This window comes from Colius striatus, chromosome 18 (assembly GCF_028858725.1).
Source record: "Colius striatus isolate bColStr4 chromosome 18, bColStr4.1.hap1, whole genome shotgun sequence".
Lineage (NCBI taxonomy): Eukaryota > Metazoa > Chordata > Aves > Coliiformes > Coliidae > Colius > Colius striatus.
This window is the reverse complement of record NC_084776.1, coordinates 9522413-9544863: the sequence shown is the minus strand read 5'-3', so window position 1 is coordinate 9544863 and position 22451 is coordinate 9522413. Positions and strand designations below refer to the sequence as shown.

The 22451-nt window shown below is 42.7% G+C and overlaps 1 protein-coding gene across 4 annotated transcripts; it reads right to left on the bottom strand.

The window, feature by feature from the left end:
• Positions 1-6026: 6026 nt before the first annotated feature.
• On the bottom strand, positions 6027-21743 carry LOC104555239 (myosin heavy chain, skeletal muscle, adult-like). 4 transcript variants are annotated; one of them, XM_062010636.1, is made up of 38 exons: positions 21540-21743; positions 21308-21451; positions 21058-21214; positions 20742-20769; positions 20532-20643; positions 20351-20443; positions 19407-19470; positions 19145-19243; positions 18940-19043; positions 18724-18862; positions 17966-18084; positions 17719-17868; positions 16846-17016; positions 15730-16043; positions 15557-15632; positions 15042-15129; positions 14839-14956; positions 14537-14660; positions 14315-14451; positions 13970-14225; positions 13092-13334; positions 12726-12902; positions 12503-12648; positions 12326-12416; positions 11849-12238; positions 11578-11704; positions 11352-11470; positions 10886-11082; positions 10428-10611; positions 10176-10341; positions 9878-10002; positions 9376-9684; positions 8472-8675; positions 7991-8116; positions 7725-7895; positions 7534-7638; positions 7294-7389; positions 6027-6182 (listed from the first exon to the last, which is right to left on the bottom strand). In XM_062010636.1, the coding sequence occupies exons 1-38, from the start codon at positions 21741-21743 to the stop codon at positions 6027-6029; spliced, it is 5829 nt and encodes a 1942-aa protein (XP_061866620.1). The 4 variants fall into 4 exon arrangements, with proteins under 4 accessions (XP_061866620.1, XP_061866619.1, XP_061866621.1 ...); XM_062010635.1 differs by having other exon boundaries at positions 15557-15639; positions 15734-16043; XM_062010637.1 differs by having other exon boundaries at positions 15557-15637; positions 15738-16043.
• Positions 21744-22451: the final 708 nt, after the last annotated feature.

Genomic DNA, 22451 nt, shown 5'->3' with positions numbered 1-22451 from the left:
GAGCTTCCTGCTCTAAATGAAAAAAGAAGACATAAAGAATAAGATTCCAGAGGAGATGAACCACAGATATTATTTTAGGGAAAACCAATCTGTGGAATTTTTCATAAATATAACCATTAAGATTCAGAGAAGTTCACACAGGTTATTTTTTTTTTTTGCAAGAAACAAACAAGTTAATGTCAAGAAATTCAGAATTCCAGGCATGGGCACATCAACTCCATCTTGAAATGTGGACATGTAAAAATCATGTGATTATTAGGAAAGTATTAATCTGGTTGCAGACTCTGGGATAGAAAAATGGGAATTTTTGCCTGTTTCCCAGAAACTGGGGTGTTGACACTCAGCATATCTGATGAGTATGCTGACATGAATAAGGCACAAATAGCTTCCAAGAAGCAAAACTCAGTTTTTCCTGGAATGTGTGTGTTCTGAAGGCTAATGTGAGAGCTGAAATGACATCTTGATATTTGATCCGTGCGAGCTGTGTGACACTGAGTGTAAATACTACCCTCCTACATAAATTCTGTAGATGATGAGAGCTCATCAGCAAGAATGCCTGAGAGCTCAGAGCATCAGTGAAAGTCACAAAAGTGCTGTAGACTTCACAAAGAGACAAGATGATTCTGAATACATCAGATGACTTTTGGAAATGGCATAAAGCCCTGTGACACTTGCTCCATGGCATGTCCTCCACCCTGACTGGAACTACTTGCTTTGCTACTGTGTGTGGGCTTGTTCTGACAGGCATGTCAGGACATGGCAATTGATCTGGGTCAGGCCAAAGGATAGTCCAGGGCAATGTCTCCCTGGCAGTGGTCAAGAGCCTTCCTAGTGTCTGAGGCTGTGTGGCAACGTACAGCAATGCCTGCACACACCTACATCTTCTACTGCCTGTAACCTAATGCTCTCCCATCTTTCCGGCTACCTGCACTTACACCTGAGAGTCAACTCTGTGTACAAAATTTCCCCTGGAAAATGACACTTTACTATGTTTTTCCATACTTGTTCTCTTCATGTGGATCTGGAAGATGTCTCAAACAAGTCTTGCCACCGTATTCCAAATGCTTTTACTCCTAGGTCTTTCAGGGCATATTGGTCTGGGCACAGATCACAAACATGCCATTCAGGTCACTTCCTCTTCTTTTTATTTTGATTGATTTACTTTCTGTCAGTCTTCCACCTTGTCAATGCTGAGTAAGCAACACATGTCTAACAGAGAAAATGAATAGTGAGGCTTGTGCTTTCCCAGCCAGGTTAGCCAGAGGAACTTTCCAAATATACTCATCATTCACTTGTTATCTCAGACACTGCCAGAATATTTTGAGGAGCAAAAGGCCTTGCAGCCTTGCCAGCTGATGGGGGTCATTTGTCAGACTGGCTGTCAGGTAGGGAAAAACTCCTTTCCCTGTTGTCATAATGCTCAACCTGACTGTTTTCCACTTTAACAACAGTTTCCCTGCTGGCCTTGTTCCAGAGCCCAGCTGTTCTAGTCAAGCTAGATCAGAAATGTCACAATTCCTTTGCCTGGACAATTGAGCATCTTCTCTGAGGAGGATGGCAGGTCAGTCTATCTTGACTTGCCTTTAACAAACTGCATTTCATCCACTTTTCCTTGTAGTGCAGACTCTGTTGCAGACCTTTACCTCTTGTTGAAGGCCAGAGCACACTCCCATATCCTTTGGACAGTCGTTCCTTCCCCAAAGCTTTTTCATTTCTAGGCCTGGCTCCAGTCAATGCATGGTGTGTGCATGGTGTGAGAGGACAGCTCTGGAAATCTAAGACATGGTTCCAGTAGAATAAAATTCTCCTCACTTTGTCATCTAGCCCTGCAGAGTGTTGAACTCTGACCTGGACACTGTAGGGTCCCAACAGGAGCACTGAACTTCAGGCACTACAGCAAAAGGTGTTTTTGATGAGTGGCATGCAGAGAGTACTTGGTGGTGTTCATGGAAAGTCTATATATATTTTTTCTTTTGGTGCTCTCTTTATACTTCAATTCAGTGGTTACTGATTCTTGTGTTGATATAATGCTTATAAAAGACATTTATACAGAGACATTTATTGATGTTTGAAACCATTTGAATAATCTTTTAGGACCTTTTCTCACATTGGAACAGATTAGCCCCAATAACACAGTTGATGGGATCACTCTTCAATGATAGTTTTTGTCACCTTAAAGGTTAGTATTGAAGCTATCAGAAATGTTGGAACAAACGTTGAAGCAGTCAGATGTTGAAACAGACACTGAAGCAGTGAGACATGCAGAGATTTATTTGCTATTATGTGAGAAGCTACAGTTCACAGAAAACACAGACAAACATACCAACATTTCCAGTTAAACTGAGTTTTGAACCTCATTGGATTATCTGATACACTAGACTATTTTATTAAAAAACGTTCCTCATGGGATTTGCAACTTACAAGGGCTGTTGTCAGCCATGCTCTCAGTGTGAGCAAGGCATACTGGAGGCATCAATGCACCCTGTGGACCCGAATTAGCCATCTGACAGGGAATTCCCAGCCTCAGCTACAGCAGCATTTCTGCTGCCCTCTGTGTAAAATGAGAGCTCACAGGAATGTCAGCACAAGCTGAAAAGAAATGTCCATGCTCTAATCTACTGGAGAAAAACTCCTCATCCCTACCCTTCTGATGAGATGCAGCTGAGTACTGGACTGTGGCAATGGTAAGGGTCATATTTTGTATACAAAAATCAATAAGAATTAGATTAGATTAAGTTAAAGTGAGTGAACGTATTCGTATTTCTATCAAGCTGTTTGTGTACTGTACTGTGTTGCCTGATGAGGAGATGTGTTTTAGAGATCTGCTCTGGCATCCTTAATAGAGAATTCAGTGCTGGTGCAGAAAGAAAAATTGGGAAACGTGAATTGACCTCTGGAAGAAAGCTGCTAATGATCATAACTAATCAGGGACCTGAGTACTTCTTCTGGGATGAAGAGCAATTCAGAATGTTCATTGCACAGTCTATGAGAGATGCAAGCAAAAATCTGTGGAGCTAGAGCATAAGCTCCAGGATAGTGCTGCTGCTGAAAGTTGGGTGGAATTATTGGGTGAGTTGTTTAGTATGACTGGCTGCCTTTTCTCTCTCAAAGTCCTGTCTCTCTATTCTTAGTCTTTGTTATAGTTGTTATCTTGCTTCTATTCATGGAAAAAGAAAGGATTCCTTCTATGAGTATCATACATGGGAAGTTGCATTTTAGTAAAGGTGATGCCATCTTTTTTCAGTGTGGATTCCAAGCAGATTCCTGAAAAGCTACAGTGACTGATAATCTGAAGTTTAATGGGAAATTATTGTTTCCCTTAGCAGTGAACAGAAAGGTTAAAACCATGACCTGGGATGTTAGGATAAACAGTTCTTAGAAGTGCGTCAGAGTTGGGTAATTATCCTCCTTCCATCACAGCAAATCTGAGAGGATGACATCTGAGCAGTGCTTTAAATGAGATGAGAGTGATACAGAGGATACGTTTTCCACCAAACACAGGAGCTTCAGTTACACAGACGAGTAGGGTGGAAAGACTGAGAAGTCAATAGGAAGACGAGGATATCTGGAAGTGTCTGAGATGGAAAGGGAAGCAGAAATGACACAAATCAGTGTCCAATGTTCAGTATTAGAAACAGCAAGCAACCAGCTTATAGTGAGAGAATCAAATAAAGAGCTGATGAAATAAGATTAATATACAGTTGAAACTTAAAGATCTTTGTATGGAACTGTATCATTTTCGAGCCAGACTCTTTAGGAATCAAGTGGAAGTTATATGGATGTTGAATCTCTTTTGTCATAATGAAAAATCTCAAAAATCTTAGAATTGTAGAACAACTCAGATTGCAAAGTCCCTGCCTGCCTGCCTGCCTTTCCCACCTGCCTGCCTGCCTTCCTTCTGGCAGGAATGAACTCTTTGGTCAAGGCAATGTTTCTTTGTCCTGAGCACACTGGAAATCCCATGTAAAGAACTTCTTTCTGTAGCTCAGAAATACTGTCTACATGTCTTAATGTCTCTTGCAGATCTGAAGCTTTTGTGCTCACCGTCTCTCATGTCCAACCTGTTTAAGGTCGGAAAACCCTGAAGTAACAGAATCTTAAGGGTTGGAAGGGACCTTGAAAGATCATCTAGTCCACATGCAACAGCACTATTAGTGAAGTTCATTAGATGCACTTATTTTAAACCTTCTCTTAGACACATTCCTTTATGCCTTTTATAGACCCATGTTTTCCCCAAGATCAATTACCTTTGATTCAGCACTTATCAGGTCACAGGCAGTCTGAATCCAGAAATAGTGTGCCAGTGCAAAACGACTCCTGTCCTGCAGCTAAGGCAGCAAATCCCAAAGTGATGAGTTTTCTTCACTTGTCCATATTGACACTCCACTCTGATTCCAAGAACTCTTGGATCATGCTTTTGGGGATCGCTGGTGGCAAGGCCAGGCCAGTCCAATGCAATGTGTGAGGCTTCTCACCATTTCCCACACATACAGTTTGAAGTAGCTAAGGACAAAGATGCTGTCATTTAGGGAACCTGCAATGATGCTTCTTATTGGTTGAGCATTTAGGAACAAATTCTCAAGCTGTATGTTCTTACAGGTGACAGATGACCCTCAACATTTTCAAGTGCTCTAAGCCCATCATGATTCTACCAGAGTCAGGCCAGGTTGTTTGTTGTGGATGGTCACTGTAATGTTCGAGAGTAACAGGGATCTTAGGCATCAAAATACAGTCCCCAAAGTTGTTGTGGTATTTGCTAGTCAGCTGTCAGATATAAAAAGGTACCCATGGAGCTAGAGATACTTCTCCGTGCTTATACTGACCCCCAGTTGCAATACACTGACTCTGGAATGAAGGTTTTGTGTTTGATAGTGTTTGCTTGCTTGTTTGATGGATTGCTTAAAGAATTATGTGCTTTAATAGGAACAGAATCCTTTTGCTCCCTTTCAAGGTGTGGAAAGAAAGGTTTTGTCTGGAAAGAAGGAATCCCAGCTATTTCTTGGGAGCATAGTGTGGGAAGGAAGAGAGGAGAGGGGGTTTCTTTGGTGCCCAGATATTGCTGGCATTGGTGCAGCTTTCACAGCTTCACACATGAAGTTGCTGTCTCTCGGGCATCCCTTACAGGATGATGACACAGGAGTCAACACAGGGTGTCATCTTTTCCTTCAATATATTTAGCTGCTGCCTAGCAAACTACTTCCATATTTAGTTATAACATGGGCCACTTTCTTGGGTGTGAGCCTCAGCATGCTTGGGAGAAGGAGGATCTCCTAATCCTGAATGTTGTTGCTGCAAACACACTGGCTGCTGTGCTCCGTGCAAAAGGCATCCTTGCTGCCATCTCCTCCCCACCTCCTCAGCAACAACTCCAGCTCCCTTTCCCAGCTACTTCCCAGCTTCTTGATGTACTGCCTGGAAATGCAGCAGTGTTGAGTTAGCCAGAAACCTTGAGGGATCCTTGAGTGTCCCTGTAGTGAGCATGAGCCAAATTTCCTTAGCATTCCTGACATCTGCTTGTAGGATCTGCCCTTAACAGCTTTGCAGTGTGCCAGGGCCCAATGCTGTCAAATTGCTATTCTGTATTTTAAGTACTGCCTCTTGCCTTGCAGGAAGCATGCTGTCATTTGTTTCACACTGTAGACCAGCACACATTGTATATGCTTCTTCTCTGTCCAGCAGGATGCAGTTATCATCTACTTTCCATGGCTGCAAGATGCACACAGATAGAACAGACTTTAGCATTATCATGTGTAGTTTTTTTCCTCCTTAAAGCAATGGATTTTGTGTTTCGTTTAAAGCTGAATGTTCCCTGAGTAATTCACAAAATCACAGAATCTTAAGGGTTGGAAGGGACCTTGAAAGATTAAGAACAACAAAAACTGCTGCTTCTGCTGTGTAATGCAAAGGAATCTACTGTCTTTATTTTCTAGACCTTAAAATAATTACAAAGACTAATTACAGAAGAAAGTGATAGGGGGTTCACATTTTGTGCATCCCTCAGGTCACTTTGCTACTTCATGATATCTTCACTCTTCCTCTCCTATCTTCTTGCCTTGAAACTCGCGGCTCTTTGCTCGGAGCTTGTTGACCTGCGACTCTGCAATGTCAGCCCGCTCCTCGGCTTCCTCCAGCTCGTGCTGGATCTTGCGGAACTTGGAGAGGTTGACATTAGACAGCTCCTCCTGTGCAGGGAGAGGAGTTGGTGGTGAGGAGCCTGGGGCAGAGCCTGCATTCCTCCTGTGGCCTGGCCTTGCACGGCTGTGGCCCTTCCTGGGGTAGGCACAAATCTCCAAATCCCACCCTGGACTGCTTACACATAAGCCTTACACAGACTTCATCCTCTTCCCTTATTCAAGACCCCATTGTGACAAGCTTCAGTAGTCCTGTGTCACTCTTGAGGAGTGATTTTGTTACTTGAATTAATCATCCATGTATTCACTCTCACATAATTTTCTGCCAAAACTATCACTGCAATTTATTAGATTGAGAAAGACCCTGGGGCTTTCTGCTGTTGATTCAGGAAGTTCTAAGTGGATATCACCCCTGGGATTGTTGTTTCTTACCCAGCCCACTGAGGAATGGGAAGCAGAACAAAGCCCCCATAATTCAACAGGAAATCCATCCTGCCACACCATTTGGATACACGTAAGTCTATGGGGCCAGATGGGATTCATCTATGAGTACTGAAGGAGCTGGAGAAAATGCTCATCAAGCTGTTTTTGATCATTTACCAACAGTCCTGGCTAACCAGGGTGGTCTCAGTTGAGTGGAAGTTAGCAAATGGGATGTCCATCTACAAGAAGGGTCAGAAGGAAGATCCGGGGAATTAGAAGCCTGTCAGGAGCTTCAGGTCATCTTCAGTGCCAGCAAATGGCACATAAGGGACAACCAGGTGGTTGGGCCCAGTTAAAATGGCTTCATGAAAGAAGGACCTTCTTGACTAACCTGATCTCTTCCCATGACCAGGTGACCCACTTAGTGGATGAGGGAAAGGCTGTGGCTGCTGCCCAGCTGGACATTTCGAAAAGCCTTTTCCAACCTAAACAGTTCTATGATTTTATAATCAGATCTCCTATATAGAACAGAATTTAGAACCTGCCTCACTTCATCCCTGACTGCAGCAGGGCATCCAGAACTCAGCAAGGCCTCATGACACCATACTAAACAGTGTGGCCAAGAATGTTATGTCTTGCCAGCTTCTTTCATGCCACTTTCCTGTTACTCATCCTCATCTCAGTGAGCGTGCTGCCCCTATGCAAGGTGTCTCTTGCTCATTCTCCAAGCAATACTTACAGCCTCCTCAGCTTGTCTCTTGTAGGATTTCACCTTCGTTTGCAGCTTGTCCACCAGATCCTGCAGCCTGAGAATATTCTTCCTGTCTTCCTCAGACTAGAGGGGTTGGTAAGCAGGAAAGAAAATGGAATTCCTGCTTCTGCAGCTTGTGAGGTTAACAATTCCCCTTGGGGACACGGTGCACTAAATCTGACATGCAGAGAGAAAACTCCACCAGCCCAAGGAGGCCTCCTGCCTTACCTGGTAGGTCAGCTCCTTCACCCTCCTCTCGTACTTGCGCACACCCTTCACGGCTTCAGCGCTGCGCTTCTGCTCAGCATCAACCTCCCCTTCCAGCTCCCGCACCTGCAATCACAAGACCATCCTTGCAGCTTCTCTGGTGTCTTTCCAAGGGACATGCTCACTCAGGCACAAATAAAAGCCTCACTCACTCTGGCCTCCAGCTTCTGGATTTGCTTCTTGCCTCCCTTCAGTGCCAACTGCTCGGCCTCATCCAGACGGTGCTGCAGGTCCTTCACCGTCTGGTCCAGGTTCTTCTTCATCCTCTCCAGGTGGGCGCTGGTGTCCTGCTCCTTCTTCAGCTCTTCTGCCATCATGGCAGCCTGGGGACAGAAAAGAGTCAAAGCCATTTTGGGGTTGGAGGTACTTTGGGTGGAGAACACAACCATCACCAGCAGGGAAAGGAGCCCCAACTCACATCAGTGATGGCCTTCTTGGCCTTCTCCTCAGCATTGCGGGCTTCCTGGATCGTGTCCTCCATTTCACCCTGAATTTGGGCAATGTCTGTTTCCAGCTTCTTCTTGGTGTTGATCAAGCTGGTGTTCTGTTGAACAACAAAAAATATTTTTCAGTTACTTTTAAAACAGTACACTTACTTTAGAAATTTACTGTTTAAATTTAAACTTTTAATCTACATATGTAATATTAAAATTGCCCTTTAAATGATGAGTCTTGTCAGGTCACGCACAGCTTTTAAAAATTTAAGAAGCAACTTCTGACTCCTATCAATGCAAACCGATTCATTTAGCTATGATTCAGTTATTCATACAAGGATTCTAATTCTGGTTCAGGTTAGGCTTTTTGTTACAAGAGATGATTTAAGAATTTATACAAATGAAAAAATCTTGATAGGGCAAAAAAAAAATGTTGCTTGAGATTTTGAGTCTCATGAATCTAACCTGAGTGTGTAGGAGCTGAACTCTCTCACTGGCATCCATCAGTTCCTGCTCAGCCACTTTCCTTGACCGCTCTGTCTGCTCCAGAGCTGCCCGTAGCTCCTCAATTTCAGCCTGCAGCAGGTTTGCTCTGCGCTCCACCATGGCCACCTGCTCCTTCAGGTCCTCCTGTGTCCTGAGAGCATCGTCCAAGTGGATCTGGGTGTCCTTTAAGAGGGGAAAGAGGAATTATAATGTAGCACAGCACTGTTGTACAGTGGCAATTACCACCAGTCTAATAATTCTTATGTCAGTCTAATATGTTTATATTTACAGGTATAATTCATATTTGTATGTGGAATTACTATGTCAGTATATGCACAGTAAGAATGTGATCAGGAGGTCGATCATTGTACCCCACATTGCCCCAGGCTGAGTGACAGCCCTCTCTAAATTTAAGGTTGTGCAAGTGTAAGTGTAAGTGTGTAAGTGGAAGTGTAAGCCTGAATCAGGCTCCATCTGACTGACAAAAGTAACTCGCATGATGAATGAACCTGGACATTTGTCCCTGCTTGGATCAGAAGAAAGAACTTTCTCCCATCCTCTGAAGTGCTGCTACATAACAGATAAAATGCTCTAGGACTGAAAAATGAAGAATACATGAGTAACTGACAGTATCCAGGAAACATCAGCCAGGTAGAATGTTGCTCTTCTCCCTGATATTCAGTTCCAAAAGAGTGTGGATGGCCCATCAATGGAAGTGGTTGAGGTCAGGTTGGATGGGGCTGATCTAGTAAGAAATGTACTCACTCACAGCAGAGGAACTAAACTAGATGATATTTGAAGGTCCCTTTCAAACCAAACAATTCTATTATTCAATGATTCTATGATATTAGACATATATGTGAACAAACAAAGCTCAACATGCCTTGAGCACTGCCTGTGTGTTTCTCAGGTTCTTTTGTGCCTCTGCAGCCAGGCGGTTGGCATGGCTCAGCTGAATCTCCATTTCATTCAGGTCTCCTTCCATCTTCTTCTTCAGCCTCAGGGCTTCATTCCTGCTCCTGATCTCAGCATCCAGGGTGCTCTGCATGGACTCCACAATTCTGAGGTGGTTCCTCTTCATCTGATCAATTTCCTCATCTTTCTCTGCTATCTTCCTGTCAATCTCTGACTTGACTTGGTTGAGCTCAAGCTGCAGGCGCAGGATCTTCCCCTCTTCATGTTCCAGGGAGGCCTGGACAAGTGGACACAAACATCTATAGCATTGGTAGACCTACTGCTTGCTTTCTAGATGATTACATCACATTTCAGGACACCTCAGCTGGCTGCACTCTTCAGTCAGAAGAAAAAGGGACCAAGCAGTTTTTGGCTCCATTTCACCGTTGCTTATATTTTTACTGCAGACATCACTGACTACAGACACGTACCTCAGCTTCCTCCAAGGCAGCCTGGATTTCTGATTTCTCTTGCTCAATCTGCTTCTTGATTTTCTCCAGCTCGTGAATTGCCTTTCCTCCCTCTGCAATCTGCTCTGTGAGGTCAGAAATCTCCTCTGTAAGACAGGGTGAGAAGTAGCATGGTGAAGCACAGAGCTGAATAGGGAAAAACCCTGGTGCACCAGGGAGACGGGCATCCTCCTGTCACTGCAAGTGCACACACATTTAGTGTCACAGATAGTCAAGCTTCTGATAAATCCCTTCCAGGAACAGAGGGCCAGGGACTTACGCTGCAAGTTCTTGTTCTCACGCTTCAGCGTTTCCAAGTGGTCCAAGGACTCCTCATAGGCATTCTTCATCTTAAACAGCTCTGTGCTGAGCGAGCGAGACTCCTTCTGGGAGGCTTCCAGCTCAGCCTGAGTTTCCTCATACTTCTGCTTCCATTCTGCCAGGATCTGGAGAGAAACGGGGTGTGAGTATTTATGTGGCAATCAGGAAGGGATGCTCTGCCCAGGAGCCCCATGAGTGAAGCCCAAAAGACCTTGTCAAAGTTCTTCTGCTTCTTATCCAGAGCTGCACAGGCAGCATTTGATCTCTCCACATCAATCATCAGGTCCTCCACTTCATTCTGCAGCCTCTGCTTTGTCTTTTCCAGGGAGGCACATTTGGCATTGACAGCTTCAACGTGTTCCTCTGCATCCTGCAGGCGCTGTGCCAGCTTCTTCCTGAGAGGAGGGAAGCACAGCTCATGAGTTAAGAACAAAGAGGCGTCTGTGGCTGATGGGCTTTTCACATCAGAGAATTTTACCACTTCATTCAGTATGTATGCTATGCATAGATAGTGCAATTCCTCTTCCAGACAGATATTGTTTTCCCAATTCTGATTCCTATTCTTTAACAACCAATTTGTTAATATAATAATGTCAATATCAGAATTATTTCTTGAAATTTCCTTTACTAATATATCCCTTTCTTGTCTTCCCCGTTTTCCCCACGTACTTGGCCTCCTCCAGCTCCTCGGTGCGCTGAATAGCGTCCGTCTCGTATTTGGTTCTCCACTGGGCCACTTCGCCGTTGGCCTTGGACAGGGCCCGCTGCAGCTCCCCCTTGGCTTCCTGCTCCTCCTCATATTGTTCCCGGAGCAAGTCACAGTCGTGGCGAGCTGACTGCAAGGCGTGGGCCAGGGCGTTCTTGGCCTGGGTAGAAATTAGAATTCAGACAAGGAATGATAATATCCTGGGAAATGTCTTCTAGTTAATTAATTTAACACTACCAACGAGACTGATGACATAATGTAGGTGTTCATAATGAATGACAGATCTAAGCCTGAAGGACAAATTTTGCTAGTTTCCCCACAGAAATGAAAATTTTCTCCAAGTATGGCTTGTGCTAAGCACACCCTCTTCTGCTAAGTACTGTGAATATAACAGTGCTTTCAGTGGCTTGTTATAGTAAAGTTCATCACCTTTATCTCTTCCTCTAGGTGCCTCTTGAGTTCCTCAATCTGCTGGGTGAATGCCTGTTTGCCTCTTGACAGCTGGGAAATCAGAGCATCCTTCTCCTCCACCTGCCGTGAGTATTCACCTGGGAAAACACACGGAAAAGAAACATCATCATGTTAATTTGTGACCCAAAATAATGGTTTAGGGTGTTTTCCCATGCCAAAGAGAGCACAGACAAGTCTCACTAACCTGATTCTGTCTGCAGACGAGCTCTTTGAGCGTTGAGGTCATTGATCATGCGCTGATGCTCTTCTTCCTTTGTCTTAATCTCACTCAGCTGATCCTCTAGTGTGCGACACATCTTCTCCAGATTTGCCTGTCAAGATGACACAGAAAGAAAGATTCTTCTCTGTTAGAAACACAGTTCCATAAAGAGGAAATAGTTATATTGCCTGTAATATAAAGAGATATCTTTCAACATTATTCATTTTTGATTTGATTTGAGTATATTTTTCAATACCTTGGCTTTGGAGACAGACTCCATGTTACTGGCCAAGTCGTCAATCTCCATCTTGAGCTCACTCTTCTCCTTCTCCAGCTTCTGCTTCACTCGCTGCAGGTTGTCGATCTGCTCCCCAAGCTCGGCTGTGCTGTCCGCGTGCTTCTTGCGCAGGGCGGCAGCCGTGGCTTCGTGCTGCAGCGTGGCCTCTTCCAGGTCACGCCGCATCTTCTGGAACTCCGCCTCACGCTTCTTGTTCATATCGATCTGAGCTGCTGTCGCCCCTCCTGCCTCTTCCAGCCGCTCGCTGATCTCCTCCAGCTCCCTGGAGAGGTCAGCCCGATGCTTCTCTGCTTTTGCCCGAGACGTTCGCTCGGCCTCAATTTCCTCCTCCAGTTCCTCAATACGAGCCTGGGAACATTTGGGACCCTTCACAGCCCTGCCCTGCTGCTACCTGACCTGAGAGCAGGTGAAGGAGGGCAAGGAACAGAGACTTGCCTGCAGCTCCTTGATCTTCTTCTGTAACTGCATGCCCAGAGCTTGCTCATCTTCGATTTTGCTCTGGATCTGGCTGATTTCAAAGTCTTTCCTTTGGGCAAAGCGAACTGTGTTAGAGCTCCAAGAAAAGGACAAGTGCAGCAGCCCAGTGCTCAGGTGCCCCACAGCCACACTCACTTCTTCAGTTTCTCATCCAGCTGCTGCTTATCATTTTCCAAATCCATGATGCTGTCATGGGCCAGCTTCAGGTCTCCTTCGAGTTTCCTCTTGGCTCTCTCCAGGTCCATGCGCAGTTTCTTCTCTTGCTCCAGGGACCCTTCCAGCTGAAATGAACAAGACCATCAGTACTCTGCCAGCCAGGTTTAGCTGCATACCTGTCCTATTCTTACTTTGTGCTTACATCGTCCACTTGCTGCTCCAGCTTGGTTTTAGCTTTGGTCAGCGTGTTGACTTTGTCCTCTTCTGCCTGCAGGTCGTCCAGTGTCTGCTGATGGGCCTCTTGGAGGGCTTTCTTCTCTTTTGTCAGCTTGGCGATGGTCTCATCCAGAGCTGCCATCTCCTCTGTGAGGTTTTTCACCTGCAAATATTTTCCAAAACACGTTCACTGGTGTAGTGGCATTTTCACTTTGCCAGGTGTGCCATTTATCCTTTGGATGCACAAAGAAGACCCAACTTAAGATTTATTAAAATTAATGTGTTTTATCCTAGTTGGGTCTTACTCTGAGAGTCAGTGATTCCTTTTATTTGACTCCCCAGGTGTGTATACCTTGTTTTCAGTGGCATGTTTTTCCTTCTCAACCTTGGCCAATGTTAACTCAAGGTCATCAATATCTTTCTTCAGCTCTGAACATTCATCCTCCAGTTTCCTCTTCTTGGCTGTCAGCTCAGCATTAATTTCTTCCTCATCTTCAGCCCTTTCGGTGACCTCCTTTACTTTGGCTTCCAGCTGGATTTTGGTTTTGATGAGCTGGTCACACCTTTCCTCAGCATCAGCTAAAGCATCAGCTTCCTGAGAGGAAAATATAGGAAAGCTTATTTGAATGAACAGGTTTGCATTGGGAAATGCAAAATATTACTGCACAATTGCATTAGAAATTTAAGAGTAATTTTTATTGTTTTCTGATGCTTTTTATAATCACTTTACCTAGCTCCATTATGTTTTACTTCATGTTTTTCAATTGTCTCAGTGGCTTACTTTACTTTGTCCCTTAGAAAGTTACTCTGTTGTATAATATGCCATATGCAAATTAATGAGGAACCACTGAAATACGTAAATGAGTACCTGCCAATGGAAATGCCACCAGGCAATTCATTTCCACAGTGGAATTATGGCAGAATAGTTGGTCAACTGATTAACTGTCTGTAATCCACTACATAGAGTACAGTGACTGTAATAAGGCTTTTTGTCATAAACTCACAAGATATACGCATAGTCATTATGATAATTCCTTCAGCTTAAACACCATTTTGTGATAGTGAGACTGAGTGAGGAAATAATGTGGCCTGAATTTTGCCTTCATTTACGTGATAATTAGCCTAAAATACTTTGTAAGGTAGTTCAGTTACCATGCAGTGAGGTGTGTAGTAGGAAAGAGAAGTTACGTCTCAATTATTCATTTCCTCTGTAAAAAACACGTTACTCACAGCCTGCACTTGGAGCTGCAGATCGTTTTTCTCCTGCACTAATTTCACCATTTTCTCCTCCAGCTCCTTCCTCTTTGCCTCAGACTTGGCAAGCTCCTCCTTGGTTTTCTCAAACTCCTCCTTCATGTTGGCCATCTCCTTCTCAGACTCTGCACTCTTCAGCAGGGGCTTGATCTTGAAGAACAGCTTCATCCAGGGCCAGTGCTTGACATTCATGAATGCACGAATGTTGTACTGGATGCAGAAGATGGACTCTCTGGCAGGTAAGTCAAATTAATATTAAATATTTCCACCATAATGAAACAATAAGCCAAATATAGTGAACCTTACTGAAGAAATGCCTACCTCCTCTCCACCATTCTCTGGTACTCCACTCTCATCAGGAAGCCCCTGCATCTGGCCTGTGTGCGGGTGATGAGCTGTGCCAGCTTCTCATCCCTCATCTCCTCCAACAGCCCCAGCAGCCCAGCTTTGAAGAACACCTTGAGAAAGGGAATGTTGCAGCACATCACTGTCAGGCAGAGCAAAGCCTGAGCCCATGGTGAGTGAGTCAAGGAGGGTTTGTACCTTGGTGTGCCCAAATTTGTACTGAGTGTGATCCACATCGATTGACCCAAGAAGCTTCTCAGAAGCCTTCTTGCTATCAATGAACTGTCCCTCTGGGATAGCACTGGCATTAAGCACCTTGTATCTGTGACAAGAGAAAAAGGCAGAAAAGGCTATTTTCTTTCCTAGTCAACACACAGCAGCTGCTGCACCTCACCAGTTCATCTATAGCAATGTTTTGACAACAGAGTGCAGCCTGATTGAATCTATAGGAGTGAGCCAACTTTTTCTTTTCCTGATGCTGAGAAGTGCAGTGCTGTTACCTCTGTTTGAAGTCAGCATAGAGGACTCTGCTGGGAAAACCTTTCCTGCAAATTCTGATGCCTTCCAGCACACCATTACACCGCAGCTGGTGAAGTACCAGTTCATGCTCCATGGCACCTAGAAATTTGGAGCAGTAATGAAGAGCAGGCTAGAGGGGAATGGAGGTGTCAAAGCAAGTTCTCCTTGTGCTAGGGTGTCTTACCAGGTGTTTTTGTTTCATTTGGGATGATGCAGCGGACAAAATGGGGGTGAGTGCTCCGTAGGTTGGTCATCAGCTTGTTTAAGTTCTCCTGTGGGACCATGATTTAGCATGTGTTTATTTGAAATACAAAAACCGTAATTCTTACATTCTTTGAACTTAGCATCTCTGTCATTGGAGATGAAAATCAGCAAATTCTAATACTTATATTAATACTTATATTAATAGCTTAATCTCTCTTATTCTAAGCATTGAACATCACCTTTTAGGATAAAAAAACAGTAGCCATCATCCCAATGATATTTAGAGGTCAGGCAGGTGGGTACTTCATATTTTTATGAGAAATTTCATGTTTATATGAAGTGTAATGTTAACGGAATTTGTACAGTGATTTGTTGGATTTCTTTTAAAGGGCAATTTGAATGAAAGTTGTTTGGGTTTTTTTACTGTGTCTGAGCCAGTTAAAAATTCTCTTTGACTTTAATTTGCATACATGTGAAAACAAAATATTTACATACGCGGAAAAGAGCTGAGACAGTCTGGAAAGAAGAACCCTTCTTCTTGCCACCTTTCTTGCCACCGCCACCACCACCACTAGCCTCTTCAAAACCAAAGAAGAGCTTTTTAACATTCTCTCTTTTGTTGCATCTTTATATATCCTAAATGATGGTGGGAAAAAAAATTAGAAAACTAACCTGCATCTGCTCCACCATAGCTGGCAAAAAGTAAGGCCAAAGTCTTCACTGATGATTTTTGGTACAACCCAATGACAGTTTCGTTCAGAGGGTCCTTGTTCTTCTCCAACCAGCCAGTGATGTTATAGTCCACTGTGCCAGCATAGTGCACCAGGGAGAAGTGAGCCTCAGCCTTGCCTTTGGCAGGCTTGGGCTTCTGGAAGTTACTGGACTTGCCCAGATGCTGGTCATAGAGCTTGTTCTTGAAAGAGGTGTCAGTTGCCTTGGGGAACATGCACTCCTCTTCCAGGATGGAGAAGATGCCCATGGGCTGGAAGATGATTACAATAAAGAAGAAAGAATGTCTATAGAATAATATGATAAGAACTCAGTGTGAAAGGGAATGTAGTAAAAGACCAGAAGCTAACAAACCAATATCCTTGTCATGACAAAAAATATCTTTCTAAAATGTGAGTTTAATGAATCACCTGCTTGACTCACATTTTAACATAGTGATTCAAAAATGCTTCTTGTGAGATAAATCATGTTAAAAAAAATAGGAAGAGAAATACTATCTTTAAAAATATCTTTCAAAGTGTGTCCATTGTATATTTACTTCACATTTTGTACTTTTAATCAACTCCCTGAATTATACAAAATGCCAATAAGCATTTTCAGTTTCTTGAACTAGCAGGCCACATACAGACTGTATTGGCCTTTACTTAATTGCTATAAACCATCTCGAAAAAAAAAATTAGTTCTCAAAATAACTGTATTCCAGAACCTTATGAAAACGTTTTACTCTGGGAGCTGCTGGGTGTTTTTGAAAACAAAACCCCTTTAATCAAACAAGCACCGTCCACACAGAGAAGATGTGTGAGGAATGACTTCCATAGTTATATGAGGACTTTGCAATATCTCTAATGCATAATAAGGACTAGGACAGATCTAGAGACCTGATCTAAGTTGACCTGCTTCAGCATAGGGGTTGGACTAGATGATCTCTAAAAGTCCCTTTCAACCCTACCATTCTATGATTCTGTGTTTATACAGCTAAAACTGAATACATGAACCTGTTTTGAATTACAGTGTGAGTACCTAAAGAACCTAAAATATTTTTAATTAAAATTTACCTTCTCAATGAGCTCAATGCAGGCAGCCAGGTCCATCCCAAAGTCAATGAATGTCCATTCAATTCCTTCCTTCTTGTACTCCTCCTGCTCCAGCACGAACATGTGGTGGTTGAAGAACTGTTGCAGTTTCTCATTGGTGAAGTTGATGCACAGCTGCTCCAGGCTGTTGAACTTTCCAGGGAAAAGAAAAACAACCACTCTTCATCATCATGCACAGTTCTTGGTCATTCTCAACCCTTTCTAAATCACCCCAATTAAAATACAGCTATACTATGAGGAGCACACTTATATGTGCAAGTTGCATATAAACAAGACTTATATGCAACTCCTCGAAGAAATACCTTGGTAATGAAAATGGAAGGTTTTCCAGAATAGATAATGAATCTCCTAAAATTCATTAAGTACTTTGGTGTTTTTTTGTTGAGTCAAAAACATGACTTTATGCCCTGGTCTCCAATTTTTAAACACATGATATCTCTGATTATCTATTCATTTCCTGGTCCTTTAAACAGTTTATACATTTTTCACTTCTTATGTATTTCTCAATGGTTCTCCTAATCCTAGCTCTCTAGAAGCTCTTATATAAAATAAGTGTAACCATGTTTAGGTTTTTAATCATTATTATTAAGCTCAAATTGTTAAAATATTACAACATATGAAGTTCTATTTGCTACTTCTACACAAACAACAAAGCCCTATCATTGTACTCATGAAGCTTGAGGCTTTTGCTCTGTGCTACAAGAGAAGACAAAGGACTTTTTTTCTAGAAAATTGCACGACTAGCATGTTAAACCTTCAGAAGAGTATTATTTGGAAATCCTCTGATACAGAAATCTCCCCCTGCAAAACCAGGAAAAAACCTCGAATCCTTACATCAAAGATCTCAAAGCCAGCAATGTCCAGGACACCAATGAAGTACTGTCTGGGCTGCTTCGTATCCAGTTGTTGGTTGATACGAACAACCATCCACAGGAACATCTTCTCATAGACAGCTTTTGCCAGAGCACCCACTGAATTGTTCACCTAAAGCCAGAAGAAAGTTTAGGATGTTACTATACACAGCAGAGGAGAATCAATGGGAACCATCAGATCCTGTTCTAGGTTAATACATGTTTCCTACCTGCTGCACAGTTTGACCTTTGGTCACATATTCATTCCCAACCTTGACTCGGGGATAGCAGAGGGCCTTCAGCAGGTCTGCTGAGTTCAGACCCATCAGGTAGGCAGCCTTGTCAGCAACTAAGTAGAAGAACAAGGAGATAGCGAAAATAAAATTGACAACACTGTCAATATTTTAAGTGATGAACCTTTTAGAAAGTAATTACAATATTAAATGTCCTTGTGATCACATTCTGATAACTGGATGTTAGAGGAAGAATGGCAATCATTAACCAAAAAATTCTATGTTTTGAAAGGTTTTCAGAGCAGCACACCTAAATGCTATTTGTCTTTTAAAGTCTCCACAGAAATATCTGGAAACAATGTATTTATTAAAAACTCATCCTGAAAACTAAAGTTAGCATTTCAGTCCAGAGCTATAACGTTTTTCTAAGTCAGGCAAGAAAACACCAGAGTGTCAGCAGGTTGGCCACCTGAGTTTAATTTAAAACATACACTTAGGTACTTGGTATAACCATATTCTTTGGCAGCAGCTATAACCCTAAAGGAAAATCAAAAAAAATCAGAGGTAACAATTTAGAAGTCTTTAGAAGGTAGTAAATGAAAAAGAGTATAATTTGGAGGGCAAGTTTCATGCCTATATACTAGCTTACCTAAACACTTTTTTCCCACATTTGCTCTGTTCTCTTTATCTTACGAATACCAAAATATTATTGCTACTTCTATTTCTAAAATGTCAATCACAGACTCTGTTAATACCTTCTGTGCCATCAGGCTCTGCCTGCTCCTCTCGTTGTTTCTGCTTGAACTTTAGGTTGCCATAGTGCATGACAGCCCCTGTCAGTTTGTAGATGGCTGTCTTCTCATCAGCACTGAAGCCCAGGATGTCAATGGCACTCTGCAACAGGAACAATGTAATAAAAGCTTTGTCTGGGAGAGATGACAATAGGTACAGCATTTTTAATTGTTACTTACATCTGTAGCCATCAACTCCTCTTGGTCATTAATGCTGGGCACAGTGATCTCACCTTGACTCACAAAGTGATAGTCATATGGGTTGGTGGTGATGAGGAGCATGTCTAAGAGAGGAAGAGAGGACATGCAAACTCAATTTAGTCAAACAAGCAACAGTGTGAGTTGATGTTCTGCAACCTTCCTCCAAGTTAGTTGTTCTTCCTACCAATTAGCTCTGGCTTCTTGTTGGACATGATCTGATAGAATATGTGGTAGCTTCTTTCTGCCTTGAGCTGGAAAGTGACTCTGGACTTCTCCAGCAGATCTGGAGGGAAAATTTAATTAGAAAAAATAAGAAACAGCAAAAGAGAAAGTAGGTAGAAGACAATAAGAAACCAGGGAAGGCAGGATAGGTGTTTAGGTGAAAAGGTGTTGGTGGATAGACGGGTGAATGGATGGATGGGGAACAGTTCAGGAAAGAGTCTTACATGTTTCAATATCAGCAGAAGCTAGTTTTCCTGTGGCACCGAAGTGAATTCTTATGAATTTACCCTTTAAAGGAATAAAAGTGTCTTAATATTTACATCATAAAAATAGATTTGAAGTAAAGAGTTTTACTGATTACTCCACTGGGGACAAGATTTCTGCTTAAAGACATTTTCTTAAGAATCAGATATATTTCCAAACTTGACATAGAATAATCTGCTTCATTTTTAACCATGAAAATAAGAATCAGTGACACAGCTGTATTTTGTTGTTGTTAGCCAAACTCATCTAACTATATTCTGCAAACAGAGAACAGCTTAATGATATGGAAGGAGGTTTTTAACTGGCTGCTTAAATCTGTCTTGATATCAGGTAAAACAATTACCTTCTGCTTAATATAATTTGTGATAAAACAAGAAAAAAAGTTAATTAGGAAGTCTCTCACCCCCAGCCTCCTGTGTTGCTCTCTTCTCCGTCCCTACATCTCTCTACTTCTGGATTTCTTTCTTTCCTTCCTTCTTTCTCTTTCCATCCCCCTAACCTCATCTTTCCTAATCTCCCTTTTTCTCCTGGCATTCTCTCTGTTGTCAAGCTAGTGAAGAGAAATATAAGCAGAAATAAAAACCCCCCGTTATTGAATGATGCAATATACATTGCATATATAGATATAATAAAATTATTATATGTTCTATGTAAATGAGAGAATAGTTGTGTATTTTTATAATGTATGTGATATTATTATGATATATATATTATGAAAACCATTTTTTAAAAAATAGAATTACGACTTTTGAGATCTCAAAAATTATCTTTAGGATGAGTGGTAAAGTCATGAGAAGAAAATTCACCCTTACTCTTGAAAAAACAATGGCTGAACAGCAGAAAGACTGACTGTCATACACTTCTGTATACTGTTTTTCAGGAATCCTTTGGTTCAGCAACTTACAAAGCGTGAGGAGTTGTCGTTCCTCACAGTCTTGGCATTTCCAAAGGCCTCCAGCAGTGGGTTGGCGCTGATGATTTGATCCTCAAGCGTTCCCTGCAGGATGATAATGATGGTATCCTTTCTAAAAATCACATCAGGAACAGAGGAAAGCATTCATTCCAGATAGTGTCTATTATTTTACCTGCATTTTGCCTGACTGCTCCTCTTTCTTCTTATCTCCACTGGCTGCAATTGTTGCAAAGTACTGGATGACACGCTTTGTGTTCACAGTCTTCCCTGCACCGGATTCTCCGCTGCCAAACCAAAGAGAGAAGCAGAGAGCGTGTGGTCAGGCAGGAGGTGCCCTGGCCCTGGGCAGCCCTGCAGGGCCCCGAGGAGGGGGTGTACATACGTGATCAGGATCGACTGGTTCTCGCGATCTGTGGGAGAGACAGAAACATTGTAATTAATAAAAAACCCAAAAATTGTGAAATTTCATTGAGTAAGTTTAGTATTTTCAATTAAATTATGTCAGCTTGATTTAAAAAAAACAAAAACCAAAAAACCTCTTCACAGCACCTCACTGAGCAGAGGTGTATTTCATTTAACATAGTAGAAACAGTAGTGTGTGTGCAGCAGAACCATGAACGCTTTGAAAAACTCTGCTCATATTACTGAGATAGAGAATTTCATGGTACAGTCCTTCTGAGACAGGTGGAGTGACTCACCAGTCAGCATGAACTGATAGGCGTTGTCAGAGATGGAGAAGATGTGTGGAGGGGCCTCCTGGCGCTTCTTGCCTCGGTAGGCCAACACCACCTCCGGGTTGTACACCGGCAGCCACTTGTAGGGGTTGACGGTGACGCAGAAGAGACCCGAGTAGGTCTGTGGGGAAGGGAGACAGCATGTTGGCTTCCCCTGAGGCTGGCAGAGCAGCTCGTCCTGGCTACCCACAGGAAGCCTGCTGCTGGTACTCACGTAGATCATCCAGGCTGCGTAACGCTCTTTGAGGTTGTACAGCACGGCGGGCTCGTGGAGGTGGGTCATCATGGCCATGTCCTCGATTTTGTCGTACTTGGGAGGGTTCATGGAGAAGATTTGATCATCCTTGACGGTCAGAGTCTGTCAGAGGAAAGAATGATTCATGCATGTCAGCAACGAGCCCAGAGTGGCAACTAAATGTTGTTTGTAAATCTTGGTTTTTACTCACTTCTCCACCTTCAGTCTTGACAGTGACCTTCCCAGATTCTTTGCTCTGGATTGTCCCTTTTACAAAGGATTCTTTGGGATGCACCACAAAGACGGATGACTTGGCATCGAAAGGCTTGTTCTGGGCCTCGATTCTCTCCTTCTCCGATTTTCGGAGGTAAGGAGCTGCCTCCCCAAAGACGGCCATCTCAGAGTCTGACGACATGGCTGCACTTTATGGAGGGGCCTCTCAGCAGAGACCACTGTGGAAGACCAGATATATTTCTCAATCATGTCAAAAAGAAGCACTTGTTAGTAAAAGAAAAAGTGGCTAAAGCAAAGTACTATATTAACACTATTTAAAGCTTTTGTTAGAGGTAGTTGTAGACATTTGCATTGGAATGACCCAACATCTATGGAAATGTAAGAATTCTATTTTGTGTATTTGAGGTCCAGTGTACAGAAATCACATTTGAAATAATCCACAGTGTCTCCAGAAGTCAACTATTCAGGCACTATATTGTGGAGTTCAGAACCTCAACATTCTTTCCAGCTGCTTAGATACTCTTTTAAAATGCACTTGAATTGTTATAATGCAGCGCCTCTCCAAGTGATGATAATTCAAAATCCTCCAAAGCCTTTTATGCCACCATCTTGCACTGTGAGTCACACACAGACAACTGGAGCATATTAATGGCCCAGTTTCAGTCTCTAAAACATTTTAATTATTCTATTAATGGTAAAATTATCTGCTAATTTGTAGAGTTCTTGAACAGAGGCATGAATGGCTACAGCGCTTGTCAAAAGAAGAGTAATGCTGTTCCCAAACACACTGGCATGTCTCCATTTTATGATTTTCTATTGCTTTTTAAAAATTAATATCATTTCAGGGAGAGAGCAAGTTAAACACAAAGATCCAAAGCTCAGATGAGGA